At 41.7% G+C, this 21,829-nt stretch overlaps 2 protein-coding genes across 3 annotated transcripts; both read left to right on the top strand.

The window, feature by feature from the left end:
- Positions 1–636: 636 nt before the first annotated feature.
- Positions 637–6,253, top strand: LOC142391609 (actin-related protein 3). The gene is made up of 12 exons (XM_075477473.1): positions 637–839; positions 1,275–1,330; positions 2,272–2,396; positions 2,488–2,598; positions 3,123–3,218; positions 3,658–3,765; positions 3,849–3,992; positions 4,333–4,506; positions 4,602–4,694; positions 4,824–4,949; positions 5,054–5,137; positions 5,231–6,253. The coding sequence occupies exons 1-12, from the start codon at positions 796–798 to the stop codon at positions 5,324–5,326; spliced, it is 1,257 nt and encodes a 418-aa protein (XP_075333588.1). The 5' UTR covers positions 637–795; the 3' UTR covers positions 5,327–6,253.
- A 73-nt stretch (positions 6,254–6,326) lies between these two features.
- On the top strand, positions 6,327–15,479 carry LOC142391610 (transmembrane protein 182-like). Of its 2 annotated transcripts, none has more exons than XM_075477475.1 (5): positions 6,327–6,677; positions 8,457–8,553; positions 8,636–8,758; positions 8,825–8,962; positions 12,266–15,479. In XM_075477475.1, the coding sequence occupies exons 1-5, from the start codon at positions 6,513–6,515 to the stop codon at positions 12,532–12,534; spliced, it is 792 nt and encodes a 263-aa protein (XP_075333590.1). In that variant the 5' UTR covers positions 6,327–6,512; the 3' UTR covers positions 12,535–15,479. The 2 variants fall into 2 exon arrangements, with proteins under 2 accessions (XP_075333590.1, XP_075333589.1); XM_075477474.1 differs by having other exon boundaries at positions 8,454–8,553.
- The last annotated feature ends 6,350 nt before the right edge of the window (positions 15,480–21,829 follow it).

Below are 21,829 nucleotides of genomic sequence, written 5' to 3'. Positions count from 1 at the left end.
TAGACGGGCTACAGTGGATACACTAGAATGAGTGATGACTCTGTCTGACGGAGAGCCAGTGTTCCCGGGCCCTAAGATTGCCTCTAATGTGGTGAGGTAAACTGGAGACAGAATCTATCCTGAAAGCTCATTCCTGCTTATATAGTGTCTTTATCAGTGGCCCTTGTAATGTTATTACTACATTTAAAGGTTCTCAAACAGAAGGTTAAAGTTGTTTGTGAGTCAACTGTGCAGTTTTTTCTGGATAGAACCCCAACTATAAGGCAACTATGTTGTAACAAACTCAGCCTGCAGTTTGTATGATTAAATATGTCAAAATTTTTATAATGTTTGCATCTTCTTAAACAAGCGAGAAAGGGGGAAAAGGTAAATAATTTGAGTGAAAATTAAAAAAAACTGAGATAACTGAAACAAGTGAACAGAAATGTTGAAATAAATGTGACTTTTTCAGTTTTTGTCATTTTCTTCAGTTGTTCACCTCATTTGTTTTCATTCTTCCACTTTTTATTTTGAAATGTATTTTTAAATATCTTTGTGTCTATGTGTTTAACTTTCTTCTCTTGTTTGGCTGCAATAACACTCTCCGTCCACGTGGGGGCGCGGTTTCTTCTTCAAAGCTGCTCACTGTAGATCAGAAGAAATGCCACCGAACCCGGAAGCGCTCCCGATGCAGTAGTGACTGCTGTTCGTTCAGGCGGCTGCGATTTCTATCAGTTCCTTATAAGGCATCCGTCAGTATCGGAGCACCTTATATATTCTCTTCCACATCAATAGATCAATTAAAGGAGCGCAAGCATGGCTGGTCGGCTACCGGCTTGTGTCGTTGACTGTGGCACAGGGTAAGTAATCGAAGACGCTAGTTAGCGTTAGCCTGCTTTGCACTGACCAGATAAGCGGTTGTCAAACTTCCAGCTAACGCCCTGCAGTGTTGCTCTTTAGCCTACGAGCTGCTAACGTTTTCACATCTTCTCTTCCAACTCTTTTATTCTTTCGTCGTCTATTAAAGCTAGCGTTAACGCTCCAAAAGAAAATGCTAAAATATCCTCGTTTGTTTAGTCTCTCTTTTATTTGCGTAAATTTCTACGATCAGCTGCTGCTAGCTACCGAAGCTAACGCTACTTCCTGGAGACTCCTCACAGCAGAGAACAGAACTACCTGTTCTCTTTCTCGAAGTTCGTTACCTGTGCGCTGTTTACCGCAACATTTTAACCATTAAAATGTTTTTTTTTCTTTTAAATGTATGAACTTCTGTTGCCGTTTTGGTCTTTTTTTAGGTACACAAAGCTTGGCTATGCAGGAAACACAGAACCACAGTTCATCATACCTTCATGTGAGTACACCCCCCACCAGTAAAAGGAAAAAGAAATGGCAAGAATGAGCTTTTCCTGGAACAGTTTCACCACGATCACTGACATCTTTGGTCGTGCTCGTTTCATTTGTTATTATTTTTGGGTTTAAAGTTGCATGAAAATGGATATATTTCGTGTAGTTTCCTCTTTCGTGTTCTGCTAAAAGAGGCGGATTCAGCTCCTTTTACGGCAACTCTTAAAGCTGACACCACATTATGAGCATACCTTCCCTCGGGGCAAGGAAAAGTGGAGCTGTGTGTGTGAAGCAGGCTTTTAATTAAAGATCTTTACCCTTGCATCACCAAAAAGGCTTTTTCAGGCTGCTTTATTTAACCCTCACAGTTCATGGCATTGACTTTTCTTGCAATAATTTAGTGGGGAACTTCTATTAAGTACATATGATTGTGCCGAACCCTAAAGCTCCCCTCTCTTTCTTTTTTTTTTTTTTTTTCTCAGGCTGTCACGGTTTCTGAGATTTAGTTTGACAATTGTCATAGAAGCAGCTGGTTTTGATTTGTTTTTTTTTTAGTTTGTTTAAGATTTTGGGACGGAAAGTTTGCTCGACAAGGCTCCCTTGTGGGGAGCTTATAGCTTATCTGTCAGGAAACCGTCTGATTCACCACACAAGTATGAGATCATTTACTGCAGAGCTGTTTTTCAAACCAGGAAATTGTTTAATAGATACATCGGTGTTTGCCTGAGCTCTGTTTGTTTGTTTTTAAGCCTCTTCATCTCTGTGTGATGACTGCTAGTTTGATTTAAAATCCATGACATTAACACTCCTTTTTTTTGATTGTTGATTTTATCATATAAGCGGTACAGACAAACGTCTGAGTTATGAGCATTTTTTTCATGTGAACAGACTCGGGATCTCATTTACATCAAAGGAATATTCAATTTGGTCCATGTCATTGATCTCCAGGTATCGCCATCAAAGAGTCCGCCAAGGTTGGAGACCAGGCCCAGCGCAGGATGATGAAAGGAGTCGACGATCTGGACTTTTACATTGGAGACGAGGCCATCGACAAACCGTCATATTCAACAAAGGTAAAAGCAAGGGACGCCGCCAGAAGTCTGGTTGTTTTTGTGTGGCCGGGTGTTTGAAAACGCTGTTGTTTTTTTTTCTCCCCGCTCCCAGTGGCCAATCCGTCACGGGATAGTGGAGGACTGGGACCTGATGGAGAGGTTTATGGAGCAGATCATCTTCAAGTATCTGCGGGCAGAGCCTGAGGATCACTATTTCTTGCTGGTGAGACTCGACTCGCACACAGCAGTCAGGGATCCGCTTCCGCATTGTTTTTTTTGTTTGTTTTTATACTGCGCATCTCGCTCCACAATCAGGAGCTAATTCAGTTCAGTTCTCGGGTCTTTAATGTGTCTCAAGCAACTGTCATACAAACCTTTGAATTTGTTATTTGGACTCCAATTTCGTTTGTGGTCACAGTTTGAGCTGCTCGCCATGTCGGTGCGTTCCATAAGAATCCTGTGAATAAGCTTGAGTTTCACAGAGGGGCCACGTGCTCATTTTAATGTTTTGAACCCGTTGCCTTAGGAGATAGTTTGCAGAATTTTATGGAAGCTCACATAGTCATGTTGTGTTCATTGTGAACATTAATTTAGCTTTTAGTGTGTGTGTGTATATGTGTATATATATATATATACACACATCTCCCATATGTGCCATATGTATGACATTAAGGCTTGTAGCTAACTTTTGGTCATAAATGATCAACCTTTTTCTTCTTCTCATCTTTTCTGACCTTTTGTTTCCAGACCGAGCCTCCCCTCAACACACCCGAGAACAGAGAGTACACGGCTGAGATCATGTTCGAGTCCTTCAACGTGCCGGGCCTCTACATCGCCGTTCAGGTGAACTTACTAGTGCCTACAAACAGCCATCCTGTAATGACTGTAAACCACCCCCCCGCTGTGTTTGCAGGCCTCTTTATTTAGAAACAAGATTTTCGGTGCGGAGAAAAAAAAGAGAAGAAGAAGAACATCCACTGTTCTTTCAGCTGTCTGACACACATATGAAACCTGGCTGGTTTGTTCTGGCTATTATTAGATTAGCCTCTCACACTCAGTGTAACCCAGTTAAGAGGAAGTTTGTGAGGAAGTTCGTTTTCACACTTCTGCTTTTGAGTCCTTAAGCATGAATCCTTGGTTAAAATCTTACCCCAGTAGAAATGGTCAAACGTTTTTAGTGCTCGACAGCGGAGACTTGTGTTTCAGCCGATGATTTAACTTTCCCTTTTTTTTTTTTTTTTTATATGAAAAATGTATGAAATTCTAAACCCGTCTGTTTCAGGCTGTCCTGGCGCTGGCGGCCTCCTGGACATCCAGACAGGTGGGAGAGCGCACGCTGACGGGTACCGTGATCGACAGCGGAGACGGGGTCACGCACGTCATCCCAGTGGTAGGTGTCGCTTTCTAGCCATTGCGCCTCTTTTCTCCATCCTCGACCACGAACCCCTTAACACTCAGGCGTTTTCCCTCCAGGCTGAAGGCTACGTCATCGGAAGCTGCATTAAGCACATTCCTATCGCCGGGCGAGACATCACGTACTTCATCCAGCAGCTGCTGAGGGAGCGAGAGGTGGGGATACCCCCGGAGCAGTCGCTGGAGACGGCTAAAGCTGTAAAGGCGAGTATATTTGATGTTTACCTGCCCGGCCAGGCTTTAAAGGCTGTCCTGTGGTCCGTTTTGAGCGCTCAGGTTCTTGTTTTTCAGTCGGAAATTCGTTTCCTTTATGAAATCTGCAGATGAAGCCGTAAAAGGAAGCGATGCATTCATCACATAAAGTACCTCTGATGTGTAGTTTTCTGTTTGGCCACCAGAGATCAGGGCAGCACATTTCTGCAGGTTTAAAGGAAAGCAGGATGCAAACCTCTCCTTTTTTTTCTTTCTTTCTTTTAGTTGATTTCACATGTTTAAATTTTCCATCACCATGTTGAAAAATCTGCTCCGCTTTGTTGTTTTTCAGGAGCGCTTCAGCTACGTCTGCCCCGATCTTGTCAAGGAGTTTAGCAAGTATGACACCGACGGCTCCAAGTGGATCAAACAGTACACGGGCGTCAACGCCATCTCCAAGAAGGAGTTCAGCATCGACGTCGGATACGAGCGCTTCCTCGGGCCCGAGATCTTTTTCCACCCCGAGGTGAAGTAGCTGCTGCTCACGTTTCCACTGCTCGGCCGTGAAGGCGGGGCATGCCCCTCTCTCACGTTTCTCACTTTGCTTTTCCTCTCCTCCAGTTTGCCAACCCAGATTTCACTCAGCCCATCTCCGAGGTGGTGGACGAAGTCATCCAGAACTGCCCCATCGACGTCAGGCGTCCTCTTTATAAGGTACAGACATCCGTCACCACGTACAGTAACGGGGGAAGTGCAAAAAAACCAAGCGTGTGATCCTCGCACCTGTTACGTTCCAGCACACGGCGCTAAATTGTGTCTTAATTTGTCTTTAACGCGCTGCAGAACATCGTGCTCTCCGGAGGCTCCACCATGTTCAGGGACTTTGGCAGGCGCATGCAGAGGGACGTGAAGAGGACCGTGGACGCTCGGCTGAAAATGAGCGAGGAGCTCAGTGGCGGCAAGCTGAAGGTAAAGCACGGTAGAGCGCGGACGATGTGGCGTCTCCACATGTTTGCTGCAGGTAAAAGAAGTTATTTGTTTTGTTTTTGAGTGCGTGTGCTCTTTGTTCACAGCCAAAGCCCATTGACGTGCAGGTGGTCACTCACCACATGCAGAGGTACGCCGTGTGGTTCGGAGGATCAATGCTGGCATCCACTGTGAGTACCCCCCCCCCCCCCCTTCCATTAGCTTGCTATTCGCGCATACGTCACTAGCCTGCAGGAAATAATCGAAACGACTGTTTTCCGCAGCCCGAGTTCTACCAAGTGTGCCACACCAAGAAGGACTACGAGGAGATCGGGCCGAGCATCTGCCGCCACAACCCCGTCTTCGGAGTCATGTCCTAGGCGCGTCGCCGGAGCGCGTTCAGCAGAGGCCAGAGGGGTGGGAAATGGGTAAACAACAAAACAAAAAATAAACCAACAAAAGAAGAAGAAAAAAAACAAAACACGGAAGAGACGCAAAACCTCACAAGCTGCAAAGTCCCATGAGCCTTTGCACGGATGCTCCGACAGACCTGATCCCGAGCGACAGTGGACCAAACAAGCTGCCGAAAGAGCGTGCGGCGTCCTTCACGAATTGGATGGAAGAGGCGACTCGGCCCAAAGGATCCTGAGACAAAATGTTTACTGCAAGTAGGTTAATGATAGGCGATGAATCTTTAATCTCTGCGTGCCTCGTATACGTTCTTATATAACCTCACAGGGTTGTAATTAATCAACAGGAGTCCTGTATAAATGTACTTCTCTCTGTATATGGATTGGGTTCCTGCTATATGTTACATATTAAAAAGGAAAAAAAAAAAGAAAGTTTGGGGTTGTTTCGAGAAGCTTAGCTAGAACATTTTCCACAAACTTCATTGAATAATGAAAAAGAACCCGGCGGGTGAAAACTTTAAGATGTTTTCGCCAGAAATGAGGACCACTCTCTCTTCTTTTTGTGTCTCTTTTAGAAAAAGAAAAAAAAATGTTTAGATCAAGAATATATTTCTAGATGTTTCCCAGGCTGTCCTGTCCTGCAGTATTGTGACTGATCACCGCCGCTTTCCTTTTGAATCCCTCTTATTTGTATTAATCATTTCTTGAACAAGACGTCTCTGGAAGAAAAAAAAGAAAGAAAAAAAAAAGCCGTATTAATATATGAACATGCAGTTTGAGCGACTGTTGTTTGACCATCACTGTTGCCTAGATCTCAGTAATACTGGATAGCCTTGTACTGTACCAAATCTGGATTTCAATGCCGGCATTCCAATAAATGCCAACGATGTATTTCTACAGTTGTGTTGTCTTGTTTGTCGAGCTGTTTATCCTCGCAGGAGTCTATTTGGGTCTGCTCTTACCATTGCACAGCTATTTCTGTGGGAGTGAAGCTCCCTGTAACCGTATCCCTGCGAGCGTGATGCACATGTTTATTTTCATGCCCCTGATTGTCCAGCACTGCCAGAAACCCTGCCGTGGAGAAGTGTTTTTCAACATGAAATCTTTAAGAGAGTAAGATATATATATATATATATACACATCTAGATACGGAGACATGTCTCCCGCCGACAGGCTGAAGGTGCTCCTCTTTTTGGCATTGTTCTTTGGAGCGGCGGGGTTTTTGTTCATGGTGCTCTCCTGTGGGACGGAGTACTGGCTGCTGGCTGCAGAATCCTGCGACGGAGGGGGCGGTCAGAGGGAAGTCAAAAGCAAGATTAAGGTACGTCCACAAAAACAAGTTTGTGGAAGAAATGACAGCATGCAATGATTTGCAACTCTTTTAAGCTCTTTCTCTGGAGAAACTGTAGAGCTACAGTCGAACAGCTGTTGAAGCTGAGAAACGAGACTGTTCTCGGAGAGATAGGTGCACGTCTTTGAATTACGGCAGCAAAGATAAAAACATGTATACTGGCCAAAAAAAACAAGATAATTAGCTGGTTTGCAGCTTATTAAGTTGCTTGACAAGTACGTAACCACATGGGCATAAAAAATTCCACTGAATATTTGTGTGTATATATATATATATATATATATATGGCAGCCATGATTTAACAATTGGTTAAACTCTTGTAATTCTAAAGTAAGGAGCCACGTGTTCTCTCTCTCCACAGATGGAACTTTTAAAAATGACCAATCTTGGTTTAAAATATACTGAATGCTGGGATGGCCGCAGTCCCTTCTAAGGATTAGGTCCTCCAACAATGCACAGATGCTGACATAAAAAAAAGAAAAAAAAAAGTAGTAAACTATTTCATTGCTTGGGATTTGTGTATCAGTTCTTTTTGATCTTGAAATGAGGTAAATACGACCTCAGATGAACAACACCGCACAGCAAAGGACACCGTTTAACAACAACAAAAAAAAAAAAAAACAGCAGAGGCATTGAGCGACAAGCTAAGTCCCAGCCTCGCAGCTTCCATTCCCCTGCTAATCATCAGCAAGTGTGAGCACCTCTTTGGGCAGTTTGCTGGTCTGGAGCATTCAGGCGCGTGTTGACACGATGCCAAGGAGGAAAGCTCTCTGAAGCAAATGACTATATTCACCTTAATTGAAAAAAAAAACCTCTGCATTGAAATGAGTCGTAGGTATCATGACCTTGGTACTACACCAAGGTAATCATTAAATATATATACCGATGCACAAGAAAAGAAGTATTTAGAAAATGCTGTAGGATTTATCTAGAAAATAATGTTGGAGAAATAAGGCCTCTCTCATTCCGTGCATACCAGAGTCTGCAGCTCCAACCAGACTCAGTAGGAATCGCCAGGAGCAGCTTGGAGCCACCTGATACAGGTCGGGACTGGTTCAGACAGGCCAGGAGAATACATGACACCATTAATTCAAGCAGAAGGAATTTAGTGGGTGGGGTGCTGGCTGAAAGTCAAACTGACTGAAAGAAAAGAGACTTTTTTTGCCCGTATAAAAGCTTGGAGGATGCAACAGAAAAATGTATCTTTTTCCGGAAGGGCCTCGGGTTTAGTCCTTTTTTCCGAATAAACGTGACTCCGATTAAAATGTTTTACTCACTCCAGTTTGTTTTTAGCTGTTTTTCTGACTCCAGCAAATAATCAGAAGGAACTCTAATGATTTGCTACAAATATTGCTGCAATGAAGTCCAGTGTCAAAGCTGGCCATGGCCTGGATGTATTTTACATAACACCCATCAATCTGGAAAGGATTATAAGGCCATTTCCAAACTATTTGGAGTGCATCGTTCCGCAGTTTCAGATTCAATATTAAGTTTTTTATTCATTCTTTTGAAGGCACAGTGACTTTTAGGATCATAACTCCCTTGATGTCCAAATAAGTAAAGCACTCCTTAAAATCCAGAAAAGAGGGGTCAATTTATTTCATTAACTAAAGGCTTAGTAAGGAAGGTGCCAGCAGGCCACGGTATTCATTTTACACCATCAGTCAGCAATTAGCTTTTCAAATGTATTCTAAAATTGGGTCAAAACTGATCACATGGGCTTTTATTTGTTTTGGTGGGATCCAGCAGCGTGTGAATGACGTGAAGATCTTCCACGAGGGTCTGTTCTGGCGCTGCTCCTTCGTGGCTGCTTCTGACGACTACTCCATATGGGACATTTGGATCTGTGAGATCATTCGTCATCCGTTCACAGTTTTCGCTGCATGATAACCTCTTTATATTAAAAACTGCTTTTTTTCCCTCATCAGCCAATCAGCCGCTATCAAAGGTCTGCCATGCGGCCTTTCTCTTCCCGTTTCCTGTTCACGAGCCGGTGTGGGGGAAGGCGGAGAGTTCACCCTCGGAGCCCTATGAGCATCCCTCTGCTATCGGTTGGTATGATTTGATTGTATTGCGCAAAGTATTTGTGAAGAGGATATTAATCATAAGTCTTTCAGTTTTTAGGACCTTCTGGAGCATCTTCCTCGCCACAGGTGTGATGGCTGTCGTCATCGGTGGATTTCTTGTCATCTGTGCCGCGCCGCTGACCAATCACAAACTCTACAAAGTGGGTGGGGCTCTTCACATTTGTGGAGGTAAGGACATCCCTCCCACCTGCTCCATTTTAACCTGCTTTTCCTTTTCTTTTCTTTTTTTTTTTATCTCATAACTTACGGAAGCCCAGAGCGGACGTGGTACGTATAAACTTTTTTTCTGATGGTTTTCTCTAGATAACGAGATAATTATGTCGTTATCTCGAGAAAACAATGATCTTTTTCTCAAGATAACGAGTTCATTTACCGATGGTTTTCGAGGCCACTTTTCCTCCCCAGTCCGCCCCTGTTTATATGTGTTTATGTGTATTTCTGGCAAAGGTGTACCCATGTTTACCCCCCTTTCATTGAAAACAGAATAAAGTAGCCTATGAATCAAACATGGAATGTGGAGCGTTTGTGTAACAATTCTACTTGTGAAAATGCACAAAGCAAATCCCGCTGGTGTGACAAGCATTTCGTTTTCTCGAGATAACGAGTTATTTATCTTGTTATCTCGAGAAAACGATAAGGGCACCTCTCGTGCATCATTCGGTAACCATGGAGACGGCCTGGTCCCCTCAGCTGGTCACTGATGAAGTTGACCATATCAGCCGGATCACTTTAGGTGTAAACGCCTGTTGAGCTGCAGTCGAGCCAGCCGTCTCCTTAAATGACGCGGGCTGATATGAAAGTTATCTCTACAAGACAAACAAATTGCGAACACATAAAACACATATGAACAGGGGCGGACTGGGGAGAAAAAGTGGCCTCGAAAACCATCGGTAAATTATCTCGTTATCTCGAGAAAACCATAAAAAAAAACTTTATACGTACCACGTTCTGGGCTTCCATAAAGGTGTACCCATGTTTACCCCCCTTTCATTGAAAACTGAATAAAGTAGCCGGGGACGGCTGGCTCGACTGCAGCTCAACAGGCGTTTACACCTAACTGATCCTGTCAACTTCATCAGGGATCAGCTGAGGGGACCAGGCCGTCTCCATGGTTACCGAATGATGCACGAGAGGTGCTGCTATCGTTTTCCCGAAATAACGAGATAGATAACTCGTTATCGGCATGATTGGTGTGTGTTAAACCTGATTCCATTCTTGAAATGCTTGTCACACCAGCGGGATTTGCTTTGTGCATTTTCACAAGCAGATATAGAGATAGGCTACTTTATTCAGTTTTCAATGAAAGGGGGGTAAAAATGGGTACACCTTTGCCAGAAATACATAGAAACACATATAAACAGGGGCGGACTGGGGAGAAAAAGTGGCCTCGAAAACCATCGGTAAATTAACTCGTTACCTCGAGAAAACCATAAAAAAAAGTTTCTACGTACCACGTCCGCTCCGGGCTTCCGTAATAACTAGCCTCCTCTGCTGAATCTCGGTTTCATCTCAATCTGTTTAAGATTGTGCAGCTCATGGTGACGATATTCACTAAAACTGGAGGACAACCTTGTGATCCTTCAGATGTGAAACAATATTTAACAGGCTCTTCTATTTGTCCAACTCTGCACCCACAGACTTGATATTTAACGTGGTTGGTTTTTAATTGTTGAACGTCGTCATGAGGAGTTCTGTCCTTAAACGTGAAACGTGAATAAAAACGAGTTCAAATTTGTTTAGAGCAACTAAATAAATGTCGCTGTTTTAAAGCCTTTTGAATATTTTCAGTTCTCTGCTTCTGGTTCAGTTTAAGACACAGGAGCTTAAGGTGGTCTGTGACAGTTACAGATTATTTCCTAAAATCCTAGAAAACTGTGATAGGGAATTGAACAAAGAATTGCAAAGTGCTACGTAGAAAAATAATGCTCCCGATAAGTTACTTTTATGGCGTAGATTCAACTTGTTAAAAAAAAAGTGCGGTTCAATGTATTAAGTGTTTTTGATATGGTCTCTGACCTTCATAAGTGAGTCTGAAAAAGTCAAAGTTTTAAATAACAGCGGTGCTTTTTTTTATATATATATTTTTTGGGGCTTTTTATGCCTTTATTGTATAGGACAGTGGAGAGAGACAGGAAGCAGGGGGCAGAGAGAGTGGGAATAACATGCAGCAAAGGGCCGTCTGATGCGGGATTTGAAACGGGGCCAGCTACAGCGAGGACTATAGCGTCTGTACATGGGGCGTCTGCTGTACCTACTACGCCACAGATCGCCCCAACAGTGGTGCTTTTTAATGATTGCGATTAAAACTAACCACGTACGTATTTTCTGTGACGACCGTGTCATGAATATGTATTCTTTGTAGGTTTCCTTTTTTCAGAAAACATGTTTTTCCTTAATTTCACCTTGAAAATATGGATTATGCAATTTATGGGTAGTTATGAGATCCTAATCAGCTTAAATAGAAACAAACCCACCCCCAAAGTAGTGGTTTAATTTGTGCTTAGGTTTAAAAACTGTCTCAGCAGGGGGAAACATTTAAAAGACATCCTCAGCCTGCCTTGTATTCTGTCGCCAAGCCTTCTTTGGTTTCAGTGAAGTGTTTTAAGCTTTTGGCTGAACCTTTTGGCTCTACCCCCCTCCTGCCAAAAAGCTTCCTTTCCAATCAAGAATGTATTTTGGGAAGGTGCGCCAATAATTCCCTCTGAGCTCAAGCTGACCCCAAGCATTACCAAACCCAAAACATCCACTCCCTTGCTGTGCCAAAGCTCGATATCAAAGCGGAGGTGACTTGTTTTTTTTCTGTGTGTGCGCGCCAATGTTTGCTCGACAAATGCTCTATAGATGTAGGGAGAGTTGCAAAAAAAATAACAATACAAGGTCCCGGCGTGAAGGAATATTTTCCAAAAAATGCTAAAAATGTTTATACGAGCGTCCAATTCCGTCTTCAGCAAAGGTAACCCAGAAATGAAGAGGTAAAGTCAGCCTGGACTTTTTTTTTGCAGTCTGTGAAATTTTTTTCTCATTTACTACAAACAAAACGGCTTTGAACATCATGCAGGCTAATAATAGTGCTCAGTTCATTCTTTCTCCTTTGAGCGGTTAAGACGGAAATAAAAACATTACCCGCTGAGCCTCTAAAAACTCCTCCAGGTTTCCAGCTGTCCCACAGTGTGAGGACAAAAGACTAATAAATGGCATCCTGACAGAACAAGACAAACGGAGCACGCGACGCGGCTGAATTAAAGGAGTAAATGGCAGGTGTTGTTTAAAAGCGACATGTAGTGAGACGACAACGTCTGAGGCAAAACAAATCTGTGACAAAAAGACTTTTTATTTTCCTTGATCCTCGAATAAAAAAAACAAGCCAGGGTTTCTTTTTTCCTTTCCTTTAATTGTTGCTTCAGATTCTTTTGAAAAGTTTTATGTAAAACTGAAGCGGATGACCTCAGCTGCTTTGTGTGTGCCCGTCAGGCCTGTGTCTGCTGGTCGTGGTGGTGATGTATCTGATGTGGGTCCAGGTCCTGGACACGCTGGAGCAGTTTGTCCTCCATCGACAAGCCTACAGCTGCCCTTCTCTCCATCTCAGCATCCAGCACGGTCCATCTTTCCTCCTGGCTCCGGTGGCCGTCTTCTTCTGCCTGCTCGCCGGCCTCCTCTTTGTCCTTATGGGTCAAAGTGTTCAGGGGATGGAGTTGGACCGAACGGACAAAATCCCCAAACCTTCAACGACCGAACATTGATTACAGACGCTTTCACTGGATTTCTAGTGGACTAGAAGGTGTGAGAAGGTTAAATGAACTTATTTGAAAAAAATCTTTTATAAAAAAAAATACCACCAGGATGGTTTTCAGTGTTGAGCAGCTGCTTAAAGGAGCTTATGGCCGCTGAACGTCGGGGCAATGAGTAGTTAGTACCTAACAAGGGGATATTGAGAGTTTGCCTTTTGGAGCATGATAAAAGGATGAGGAGCTTAACAAGTGATTTTGCCTTCAAGATTCTATCAACCAGGAAAATTGAGTTTATGAAATATCATCTTGTTGAATGTCTGTTTAGATTTTTTTTTTTTTTTTTTTAAAAACAGCATAATTGTTGACTTTTGTTCGTGTTTCAGTTTTTACGTTGATCACATCTCTGCTCAACATCTGTTGAGGGTTTCAATTCTTATTATCTTCACGTTTTATAGCAGTTAAGAGTTTTATTGAATCAGGATCAGAGGAACTGCACCTGAAAGTATCCACAGAATCCATTAAATGTGAATCCCATTTCGCAGTTACCACTGGAAATTTCACATAAATACACGAAGAGTTACAGAGTTAAAGCCGGACAGGTCCGTGTTCGAATGAAACAGATCTGAATACATATTTTTCATGGCTGCATATGGTTTTTTTTAAACCCTATATGGAGAACTTAGAATATGTCCCAGAAGAGATACGACATGTAGCTATATTTGAACTTAAATAGCTCTAAAAGCCTGTTGCTGTAATGAATCAGCCATATTTTACTTTTTGACATATTTCCCTATAGATTTGCTTTTACTCTCACTCTTACTTTCAGATAGATGGGAAACAGATTACAGATTACAGTGAAACATTTTCATAAACTAAAGATTTTTTTCCCTCCCATGTATCCAAGGCCACATTTAACACAAAATCTCTCAGTGTTTACACAGTATAATTGGTAGGTTGTCACTCAAATCAAGGAGGAAGATGAAATCGCCAAAAAAAAATTGTATTTCCATCAGAAATCCTAATTGGAAGCTTTCATTTAAAGCTGGCCATTACAAATTATTTTTCTAATCTATTTAACAGATCCCACAATGATTAATACTCACCCTGACTGTGCTTTTATTACAACTGATAAATCAATTTTGACAAAAGGAGGAAGAAGAGGGCCTGCGTGGCTGCTGCTGCTGAGTGTGTTTGAGGGATTGAGTAGATTGAGTGTGACTGTGGCTGCCTGTCATTAGGACATCACGCTGGAGCTTTGAGATACTGGGTCAAAGGGATGGAGATGATAATAAATTAGACTGTCATAATCCATTTTCTGACAGGTGGGACACTTCACAGGAGCTGCGTAAAACCGCCAACGGCCACTAGATGGGAGTGTTGGCTCACTTTGGCCTGTTCTTTCTGCTCAGAAAATAATTTGTGTCGTCCCCCACCCACCCACCCACACACCCACACACACACACACACACACACACACACGCACACACACACACAATGATGTCCGAGAAAAAAACTAAACATCACTGCAAAATGCAGAGTTGCAGCGATCATGTCGGATTAGGCCTGCAAAGGGATGGAGCCAGGAGTGAAAATTTGCAGGTGATAATTAAGTCAACTCCAGTAATTTCCCTGACAAACAAAAGAAAATGATTCTGCTTCCAAGTTCAGTGCACTTCACGTTATATCAGAAGGAGGGGGTCGTGGAGGCTCACGGTCACACCTTTATAATTGGAAAAGGCAAACAAAAGTGAGACCCTGAAATGATACAGTGATTAAAAAAAAAAAAAGTGTGTGTGTTGGGAGGTGGGGTGGGGGGCAATGTGCATCAGCGAGTGTTTTAATATTCTTTCATGTCTGATGCTCATTTTCTTATCCATCCCTTTGCTTTTTCATCTCCGCTGTGAAATAGGTGAGTATAATTACACCTGAACATGTCACATTCACTTCCCCGGCCCTCACCCTGTTTAAACGTCTCTGTCACCTCCTCTTTCTCGCCACCAACAGGCAACACAGCTGGGTTCGTCTCTACTTTCTAATGAACACGAAGAGACCCGGTCATATCGCTGGGTTTCAATGTGTGAGGTTGTGGCAGATTCATTACCTAATCCCGGAGTGTTTAGCGCTGGTGTAGCCGTCATATGCGTATGCAACACACTCCACCATTGTAAGAACTCCTGTATGTCACACAGGGGCGCTGCTAGGGATTTTGGGCCCCATGAAAATCATTTTTACTGGGCCCCCAAAACAGCCGGCCAGGAGGTCGGCGAAAATTTGTGATGCCATTTTACATAAAACTATGCATTTTAATGGTATTTCTGCCTATCGTTCCCATATTTGTGAAAAAAGAAAAACATGACAGTTGAGGTAGGTAACACTGAGCACAAGGAATCCAATGGAATTCATTTATTTGCTGCAACACTGATACTCTGATTCAAAACTCTGAATTAGGCTACCTGAAAAATACAAAACACAAACATAATGTTTCCAAAACAAATAAAGTTATTGTTACCAGTAAATTGTAAATAAAATATATTTGTGATTATAAGTTAGTTGAGAACTTAGTGTCATATTATTTTTTTTGTCAGTATTATAATTTTATTAGGGCCTCTCTGGGCCCCTCTGAATCATGGGCCCCTAGAATCCTTCTCCTTTTACCCCCCTTTTCGGCGCCCCTGATGTCACATCATTTCTCTGGGCTTTTGTCCTCAGTAGATGGAGCTGTCAACAGCGATAGCACGGAATCTGATATCTTATGTGTCTGTTAAAGACAGTGTGCTTGAGTTACATTTATAATTTACTGAGAAACAAGCTTTTAGAGCATTTAGAGTTGGAAAGGTGGTGTTTTTTTTCCCTCCTTTCCTTTCTTTTCGCAAAAGGAGTTGAAACAGTATCTACACTTGCTGTAGGGTTATTCGATTTATCTCAAAAGTAAGAGCTCAGTCAGAAATAGTTCTTTTTTGATGCAAAATAAAAAAAATAATCAATGCCTCCAGGTTCTCTTTTGTATTCATCTATAAAATGCTAAATATTCCCATTTTGGTATAATCTTTGTTTGAAATGTGCACATTCAGACCTAAGGTAACCCTCTCAGTCCAGGAACTGCAAAACCCATCAGTGGCATCAGGAGCTAATGGATTCAAGATAAGACTTACAGACAGCCATGAAAAGCAAATATCAAGTATGGAACACAGGTGAAATTAGATTCAGCAAAAGTGTGAGAACAGGACTTTTGTAAAGGCGTGTCATATTTTTCATTTAATCATATTTTACAAAAAGTGATGATATTATAGACATTTAAACTCGAAGCTGTGTATTTATTTGATAAATAGGAGTGGTCATCGGCGTCATTGTATAACAGATAATAACTCTGAGACATAACAAGCCACAAAGGGAGGCCTGATAAGCCCAAAACTGCTTTTCCTCATGAAGAAAATAATCAATCGATCAGAATTCAGTAAATTGGGGGAAATCCTGTAACTCTGACTCGACTTTTTCATCTCTGACCAATCAGAATGCAACTGCTTTTAGCATCGCGAGTGACCTCGTTAGTCAAGCTGGTCAAGCGAGTTGAAGGTAAACTCGAAGGCAATCCACGAGGCTGCTTGTTAAGAACCGCGGTTCTTCGGTGTGAATGTCTAAAAACCAATTGCAGATCGGCAGCCCTGGGAAAATCGTTTTTCAAGACTTTCATTTGGTTTTCAACGTGGAAGTCGGTGGACTGGTCAAACTTCTGAACTTGATGCTAACTTGTTACAAGTCTCTTGGTTGAGAGGTTACTCCATGTTTAAGACACGTAAAAAAAAAACTAAAAAAAATAATGCATAAAAACTGATAACTCTGGCTAATAGGCTTTTCCGGGGTCAGTTTTTCTGTTAGTTAGAGTGGAGAGGAGTGGGGACTTATACTTAACAGATGAGTCAGAATAGTTATTCTCTCCATTACATTGCAGCCGTAATGCATTATGTTTCAGTAACGTTTCACTTTTGGATTATCGTCATTTGGATCTTCACATCGGTTACTGTGGGTCAGAATTAGCTTGGAGCATGTCTAAGATTCTCTTATCAGATTGAACCATAAATAGTTTTGATCTCGTCATGGGATACTCCTGTGTGTCAGAAATTGTCAATTACCATCTCAATTGTATCATTAGCTGCAGTTAGCATTGTCCAGCTAGCTATTTGCAAATAGTTAGCACTTAGTGTCCATAAAATTAAGGTTTGAACGTTTTTATATATTTTTGTCACTTACACATCAATACTTGGTCTGACAGCGAGAGGTCACTCTGTGGGTTTTATGTATTGAGTTGGAAAAACCAAAACCAAACGGAGCAGAATGTTTTTCACTTTTTGGAAGCTAGCTGTTTCATTGAAACTGATGTCTGTGAATGTGAATTTGCACATAAACAATGTTGTTCGTGCTTAACTCCATCAAAGTTCTGTTCACACAGATAAAAAACGAATGAGGGCATTTTCTTCACAGCTCACAGTCTGAAATTCTGAATTCTGAGTAAATTTGCTCGTTCATTTGAATGTTTCTGAACGTGTTCTTGAATGATGTTCACGCACATTATTGAATATAGATATGCTAAATTTGAAGGCTAATGACAATGCTATGGGACGGGAAGCTTTCTGGTTCAGTTTCATTCATTTTTTTTCTTAAATTTATCTTTATCCAAACAACTACAGCTGCACAAACAGCAAGTTTTGGACTTGATATTCACTGTCATTCACCTGGACATCAGCTGGCGACACATGTTGTCCAGAAATAGACCTTTGGACCCATTCAGAGACAAACACAGTCAACATATTGGTTTATAATTTCGAGGTTTATGACAGCGTTTGAATAAAATATATACCTTTGTTGCTAACCACAACTGTTGAAGACCCCTTTAATAACTTCTTAAAAAGCAGCCCGACCCCAATTTAAAAAATGTCAGTAACTCATGGGGCCGACCTTGGCTCCATTCTGTTGCTAACAACAATAATTTCATCAAACAATTCGTGCATTTCCCATCATGGAAGAAATTGCAACAGGCTTGGTGTAGGTTGAGGCTGATGATTCATTACGGTGTCAAACATTAGAATACGTTCCCACCGGTAAAACTCAGAATATTAGCAACAATTAGCTATTCAGAGCTTTGCGTCTACAGCACATATTAAAACCTCCTCAAGCGAATGTTATTTGGACCCATATGGAAATCTAATTCGGTAGTCAATTTTGCCCTCTCTCCCAGCTTAGGGATATAGTTTTCCTCTTAAATTAATCGATTCTTCACATTCTTTGTCTGGGCTGATTATTCAGCAGTTGAATTAGAATTGACGACATTAATGTCATTCCTTGTTCAATTTTAACAACTGGGGCAGATAGAAAGACGGGTGCCCATCTGACTTTGTCATTTCCCTCCACTCTACAAAGCTGAGAAACTACGATATGCCAGAATATCTTAGTTTTTTGGATTTGCAATCCGCAAAGAAATGAACTTCTGACAAGATGCCAATTTTTTGTTTGCAGCTTGTTGTCCTGTCCCCGTGGGCCAAAATTAAAAATAATTGCATGTTAGCATCTTGATAAGCTAACCACTGATGCTTCTTGAAGTTACCCCTAATGAATAAGAAGTCATGTTTAGATTAATGTATGCATATAATGTCACTGAGGCAAATGTTCTCTGCAGTGTAAAGCATAAATAATGGTGTATGAGGATGTTGCTACACCCGTAGCAGAATAAACAAATTTAATGAGCATCCTTTAAGAGCTAGACGCAGTCCTTTCTGTGATCCCGCTGCCCATCCGAAACCTCCCCCATTTGCTCCTCACACTGGTACACTCTGCTCTACCTCCACTTCACCCAGAAGCCAACCCAGGGGGTGCAATTATTCAGGCCTTTGCTCAGCCAAGTAGATGAAATTAGCCTCTTCTCCTGAACCAAGACCTTCTAACCTGCACCAGAACCTCAGGCTGCCTCTCTGACTAGCATGACCCCCTGTGACTACCCTCTCCAGACCTTGTGTTTTCCATACATATGAGCCCGAGCTGGCTGGAGCCACGCTTGGCTGCCATATGGGCTCTCCTCCTCTCCCCTCGGCTGGCGAAGTGGGGCTGGGAAGCTGCAGGTTTACAAATCCAACACCCCCACACCTCCACCATCACAGTGCACACCTCCTGGGAGGACGCCCGTGTCCTCGGGCCAGTGACGCTTCTTAAAACAATCCAGGCGAAAGTCTAAAATGGTGAGCAGCTGGGGCTTAGACGTATCATTCAGTGTGGCCTCAGTGCTCTCGTTGCCAAAGCTACATGAGAAATTTAATTTAGGAGCAAGGCAAGAAGCTGTGTAACCTGTGGTCGATATTCTGAAGTAAAATTACTGCAGGTTAATGTCTAAATGGGCAATCATGGGAAAAAAGGAAGTGATTACGTGAAGTCTATAATGAAGGAATAGTCTGCAGTCTCTCATCCTTTTATTCCCCTCCCTTTTCATTAAAGTCACATAGAGTCACAGGTGATTCGCTTTCTCACATCTGTGCTGTCAGATCTCGGTCTTAACCGTTTCTTTCCCCCCTTCGCCTCATTTCTGTCTACCATTTCATGTATCCAGTCAGCAGTGGATAATGAGAACTGTGGCCTGGCACCGTGCTCCCTGACTCTCCAGGCACGTGAAGAATATCCTCTAAGCTCAGCAGTTGCCTCAGAAAAAAGATCATTCAGCAAATGTGTCCACCGGAGGAAAGGCCGCGCCAGTAATGATGAACAACCGGGTTAGAATTTGTGGGGTCCACACTGTAGGTCTGATTGTTGAGTTTGTCAACAGAAGACAAACAAAATCTGATGAAATACACCCACATCAGCTCCTGCAGTCTCTGTAAAGTTCGAACATCATAAGATTCGAAGTAGTCTAGAACTGAGAGGTGCATTTCTTTACTCACTGAGAGTCAACTGGAGAAATTATTTTGTTTACTTTGAGGTGCATGGAGCGTTATCAGCACAAAAACTGGACCAATCAGGGTAGTCAGTTTGGTCAAATGTGTTCACAGACGAACTACTAACACTTTGTTACTTCAGTTAATTCGATACCGAAGTTAGCTGAATAAAAACAGTCACACTCATAAATTGGTCAACTATGATAGCAACTTAAGACAAAGCAAAGCAAACGCTTAGAGAGTAAATGTTACATCCCGAAATTCAGAACAACTGTACAACTTGAAATAATTCCCATAACAGCCCTGTGGTCAGTCATAAGCAAATGTGTGGACTCGATTCATAATTTTCATGACTTCTTTCTTGACTTGATACAGTTATAAAGGACTTTGAACTCGACTCGGACTCTAACGTCAATGATTTCACTGAGACTTGAGCCTTTTATTTTGAAAATACCTGATATTTCACAGCAAACAAAATGCTTTCTGTGTCGTTTTTCAAAAAAAAAAAAAAGTTTCTAATACCTTATTAAGTATAACAAAGGGGGGGGGGGGGGACCTGATTGTTTATAGGAGGTGCAGGTGAATTTTGACCCAACAAACAGCAACAAATAATACTATAAGAGTCCAGACTAAACACGGAGAAGCAGCTTTTAGCTGTTATGCCGCAAACAAGTGGAACAAACTGCCAGTGGAGATTAAACTTTCACCAAATGGAGACATTTTTAAATCCAGGTTCAAAACTTTTCTTTTCTCATGTGTCTATGCATGAAATCTGCACGCTATCTTTTAATTTATCTGGACTGTTGCTTGTTTTTAAATTCATTTAAAGGATTTTTAATTGTTTCTCTTTATATTCTTTTATGTATTTTAATGCTTCTTCCACTCCCCGCTGCAATGCTTTTATTTTATGTAAAGCACTTTGAATTGTTTTGTACATGAAATGTGCTATACAAATAAATTTGATTTGATTTGATTATAATAGATATAGATTTACTGTTCCCAAGCTAATACACTACATATTGTGAAATGCACGTTACTAAATGTTTATCATAGGACAACAAGCATATTTAACAACTTGTGTCTAATGAACGAACAAATGCCAAAAAACAAGCAAAAACAAACAATAAAACTCATAGCCACCACAGAGAACAACTGTGGATTTACAAAATGGCCTACATTACATTCACACCATAATAACACTTTTCCATAGTAGAATGATTGTTTACGTTAGTCACATGCGGCTCCTCAAGCTTTAATTGGTGGCTCGCACTCGCATAGTAGCTTATAACAAAATGGTAACAATAACAATACATTTTTTCAAATAACATACAGCGAATCCTGCACAGTATTAAGTATTTTTATTAAGCTTGCGTTTTTGTAGTATTAAGTATTTTTATTAAGTATTAATTCAGGCTTAATGGTGTTTCCTAAAGGGGGGAATGTTAAACCTGGCAACGCAGCCCGCTTAAACCACCTCACACTTGACCGCAGAGCACGCTAGCTCCTTTAGCCAGCGCGAGATGCAGGCACAATGGATCGGTTTTTAATTAAAAAAGGGCAAAAACCAGCACACAAACCAAACGAAAATCAGCATGAAGACACCTGAGAGGGGACGAGCAGACATACGTCGGGTGTACCGCAAGATGCAGGCACAATGAATCGGTTTTTAATTTAAAAAAGGGCAAAAACCAGCACACAAACTATGCTCATCTTGAATGTCTCACTATGATTACAACAACAAACTAGAACTACAAATACAACATGAAGAAAGTCAAGGACATGCATGCCAGCTTCCGCTCAGCCCAGTATTAAGGTAAATGTGGTCTTAATTGAAAATGTATTGGCTGTGTTGTTTTTCTTTTTTTTGTGGGATGTTTTATATGCAGAAATGCATATTTTCCAAAGGGGACTTAGTATATTGTCGTAAAAGTGGCTCTTCCCTTGATTTTGCTCTGCCAATGTGGCTCTTGTGAAAAAAAATAGTGAGTATCACTGGTTTAGAAGCAAAGAAACTCAAAATTTAAACCAATTAAGTTTATTAATTGCCAGTCCATTTACACCAACTACCCAGAATTTCCAGATCCAGAGTGTTGTAAAAAGATCTTTTTGTAAGGCTCTGCCCAGATCCAACACAACCTACAACGAGGTCACAGGAACTTTATCGTGATGTAAAAATGATATCTAAGGTAATTTTGTTTGCTCACACAAATTACCAAGTGGTTAACAATAACCCAACTGCAGAACGCAATACGTGCAGGTCGAAAATTACGGAGTCCAGCTTCGTTTGAAATTTGAAGCTACATAAAGAACGGTAAGGTAAAACGGTAAGCATGTAGTTAACGTTAGCTTCATGGCTAGGTACGTTTTCTAGCTTGCTAAGTTTAATAATAGAC

The sequence above is a fragment of the Odontesthes bonariensis genome, chromosome 11 (assembly GCF_027942865.1).
Source record: "Odontesthes bonariensis isolate fOdoBon6 chromosome 11, fOdoBon6.hap1, whole genome shotgun sequence".
NCBI classification, from domain to species: domain Eukaryota; kingdom Metazoa; phylum Chordata; class Actinopteri; order Atheriniformes; family Atherinopsidae; genus Odontesthes; species Odontesthes bonariensis.
The sequence above is the reverse complement of the archived record's forward strand: the minus strand, read 5'-3'. Positions and strand labels throughout refer to the sequence as shown.

What these genes read in the sequence shown, in the direction of transcription:
- LOC142391609 (XM_075477473.1), top strand. Translation starts at nt 796, where the DNA reads ATGGCTGGTCGGCTACCGGCTTGTGTCGTTGACTGTGGCACAGG. An exon ending in ACAGTTCATCATACCTTCAT is followed by an intron (nt 1,331 to 2,271) that starts GTGAGTACACCC and finishes ATTGATCTCCAG; the next exon opens with GTATCGCCATCAAAGAGTCC. An exon ending in AGATCTTTTTCCACCCCGAG is followed by an intron (nt 4,507 to 4,601) that starts GTGAAGTAGCTG and finishes CCTCTCCTCCAG; the next exon opens with TTTGCCAACCCAGATTTCAC.
- LOC142391610 (XM_075477474.1), top strand. Translation starts at nt 6,513, where the DNA reads ATGTCTCCCGCCGACAGGCTGAAGGTGCTCCTCTTTTTGGCATTGTTC. An exon ending in TGAGCATCCCTCTGCTATCG is followed by an intron (nt 8,759 to 8,824) that starts GTTGGTATGATT and finishes TAAGTCTTTCAG; the next exon opens with TTTTTAGGACCTTCTGGAGC. An exon ending in GGCTCTTCACATTTGTGGAG is followed by an intron (nt 8,963 to 12,265) that starts GTAAGGACATCC and finishes TGTGCCCGTCAG; the next exon opens with GCCTGTGTCTGCTGGTCGTG.